General features: G+C 42.1%; 1 protein-coding gene across 1 annotated transcript in view; it reads left to right on the top strand.

Moving 5' to 3' along the window:
• Positions 1-2,500, top strand: part of LOC115921603 (long-chain-fatty-acid--CoA ligase 5-like) — a 22,602-nt gene that overhangs the window by 16,170 nt on the left and 3,932 nt on the right. Inside the window, exons 13-14 of the mRNA XM_030979205.1 lie at positions 1,372-1,426; positions 2,085-2,180. Of these exons, the coding sequence (XP_030835065.1) occupies positions 1,372-1,426; positions 2,085-2,180 (151 nt within the window). The remainder of the gene's footprint in view (positions 1-1,371; positions 1,427-2,084; positions 2,181-2,500) is intronic.

Genomic DNA, 2,500 nt, shown 5'->3' with positions numbered 1-2,500 from the left:
AGTGGACGAATTCCACTGGTCTGACCAGCGTTTTGCTATCCAAGTGGCTAAGGTGGAGGAAGGCTTCTCAGGCAGCAGCTCAGCAGCTTGTGTTGCAAAGTGTCTTCTGGGGAGACGCTGTCCTTCAAAGGCAGGGGGGCAGGAACAAGGCATTTATCTCTGTCATGCTTTTGGGCAAGCTTAGTGTACTGCGCATCTCGTCTGAGCTGAGCTGGTGGTATGCCAGATAATATTGGCAGGTTGCTGACGGGTGTTTGCAGTGAGTGTTCCGCTGATTAGTCTCATAGCATCATTGATGACAGCATCAACCTTGTGTACATGGGTGCTGTGGCTCCATACAGGTGCAGCATACTCGGCAGTGGAGAAGGCAAGAGCTAAAGTGGAGGTGCGAAGGGTAGTGAAATTGGCTCCCCATCCGGTCCCTGCAAGCTTTTTTGAGGAGAGACACTCTGGCTTGGGTCTTTTGAGCTGTGGCTTTGGCATGCTCGTGGAAGGTGAGGCTTCGGTCAAGAGTGACACCTAGGTACTTTGGTGTTGAGACGAACTTCAGCCTAGACCCATCTAGTGAGATATTCAGCTCTCGGTTGGCGCATCGGTTAGCCAGGTGGAAGACGGAGGATACAGTCTTTGGTATGCTCATCTTGAGATGCCATCTGTTGAAGAACTCGGCTAGTATCTTCAGGTCCTTCTCCAGTGATGTTTCGATTGCCTCGAAGGAGTGGTTGTTGAACCCCAGTGTGGTGTCGTCGGCGTAGGAATACTGCATGCATTCCCCCTTGGGAATATCAGAGACATAGATGTTGAAAAGTATCGGAGCGAGGACAGAGCCTTGCGGCACACCATTGCGGAGTTTCCTCTTCCTGCTGCATTCGCCGTTTGATGTTTCAAGGACAAATGACCGGTCTTGTACAAGCAGCATTATAAATTTCACAATTCTTACATCTGGAATGGTCTGCAGGGTCTTGAGGAATAGGCCACGGTGCCATACTGTGTCAATTGCCGCAGTAAGGTCGACAAGAACTGCACCAAACTTCTGCTTCTTCTGGAAGGCTGTCTCTATGTCGTTAACAAGCCTGACTACTTGGTCATGAATAATGATTACAAAACTCGATAAAAATGCATCCCGTATATTTCTTTGTGGGTCTTACAATTTATCTGCTCATGCGCAGATTGTATATACGAATACACGAAAAATGGCTGCACTGATTTGGGCAGCAAAGCAGGGAGTAGCAAAGGTCATTGACCTGTCATAGTAGTATCATTCCCATCACAAATGACATTTTGTTGTCCTGACTTTTAATTTTATTTTTTTTAACATTTAAATTTCAACAACTTGCTTAATTTAAATTTTGATCATGTTATTTTTTTCAGAGGAATATTTAGAAACAACACTTGGTATGATACTTTTGTCTTTGGAAAGATCCAGGTTAGTTGTTGTTGTTATCGTTTTTCAAAATCCATTAGTGACAATAATATTTCATTATCTTATTTATCGCCTACAAAAAAAAATCAGTTCCGAATTGTGTAATATAGTATGCCATTTTCATGTTCGCACATTTCACACGGCGACGCGGAAGGCTAATGTAACTGCCTGAGTTTTTTTTTGTTGGAAGCCTTTCCGACCGTGTTCGTACCAGGCAGGAATATGGCAAACAGTCATCCAGTTCGAGTCTGGCATGAAACTGAAGAAAAAAAAGAAATATTGGTTTCATGTATGTTCATATATACATAATAATATTTATTTTTAAAGATCCATAATGGAATAATCCCCTAATGTCCTAAAAACCAGCCCATTACGTTATTCTTTTAAACGCCTTTATAAATCTTAATTTAAAGTTTGTATTCATAATGTGAAATAGGATATTGCTTGTTTGCTCACTTTGTTGTTTGTTTATTTTTTTGTTATAGTTATGTATGATTCATTAATTTCGGGGTCAATGTACTAAAAGGCCATTTGCTCTTTTTTTAACCCCTTATTCTCATAGTTAGTTTTGTGTAGTTATTTTTATGTTTTTCTATTGATGTTTTGAATACACTTTATGCACGTTCTTCTTTTCTTTTCACGTGACTTGATTTCGTCACAGGCTCTACTGGGTGGGCGAGTTCAGTGGATGGTCACTGGAAGTGCCCCTATATCTGACCAGGTTATGACCTTCCTCAGGGTTGTCTTTGGCTGTACGGTGAGTTGTTTTTATTGCGTACTCAGGGGCAGTGGCGTAGCCACGCATATTCTATTTGCTTGCGGAATGGAGGGGGGGGGGGGGGAGGGGCAAAAATTTGATTTAGGGAATAGTACCTGTCCTATCAGCTTTACTCGCCCAAGGAAAGAATGTCTGATGAAATCGTGGAATCTTGAATTGGTATATTTTTTACCATAATTTTAAATGTTGTTCTTTTGATTTATCAATGTGAATGTTATGATCCTCATCTCTCTCTCTCTCTCTCTCTCTCTCTCTCTCTCTCTCTCTCTCTCTCTCTCTCTCTTTCTCTCTCTCCATCA

Source organism: Strongylocentrotus purpuratus, unplaced genomic scaffold, assembly GCF_000002235.5.
Source record: "Strongylocentrotus purpuratus isolate Spur 01 unplaced genomic scaffold, Spur_5.0 spur5_scaffold_10, whole genome shotgun sequence".
NCBI classification, from domain to species: domain Eukaryota; kingdom Metazoa; phylum Echinodermata; class Echinoidea; order Camarodonta; family Strongylocentrotidae; genus Strongylocentrotus; species Strongylocentrotus purpuratus.
This window is presented reverse-complemented; position numbering and strand designations above follow the sequence as displayed.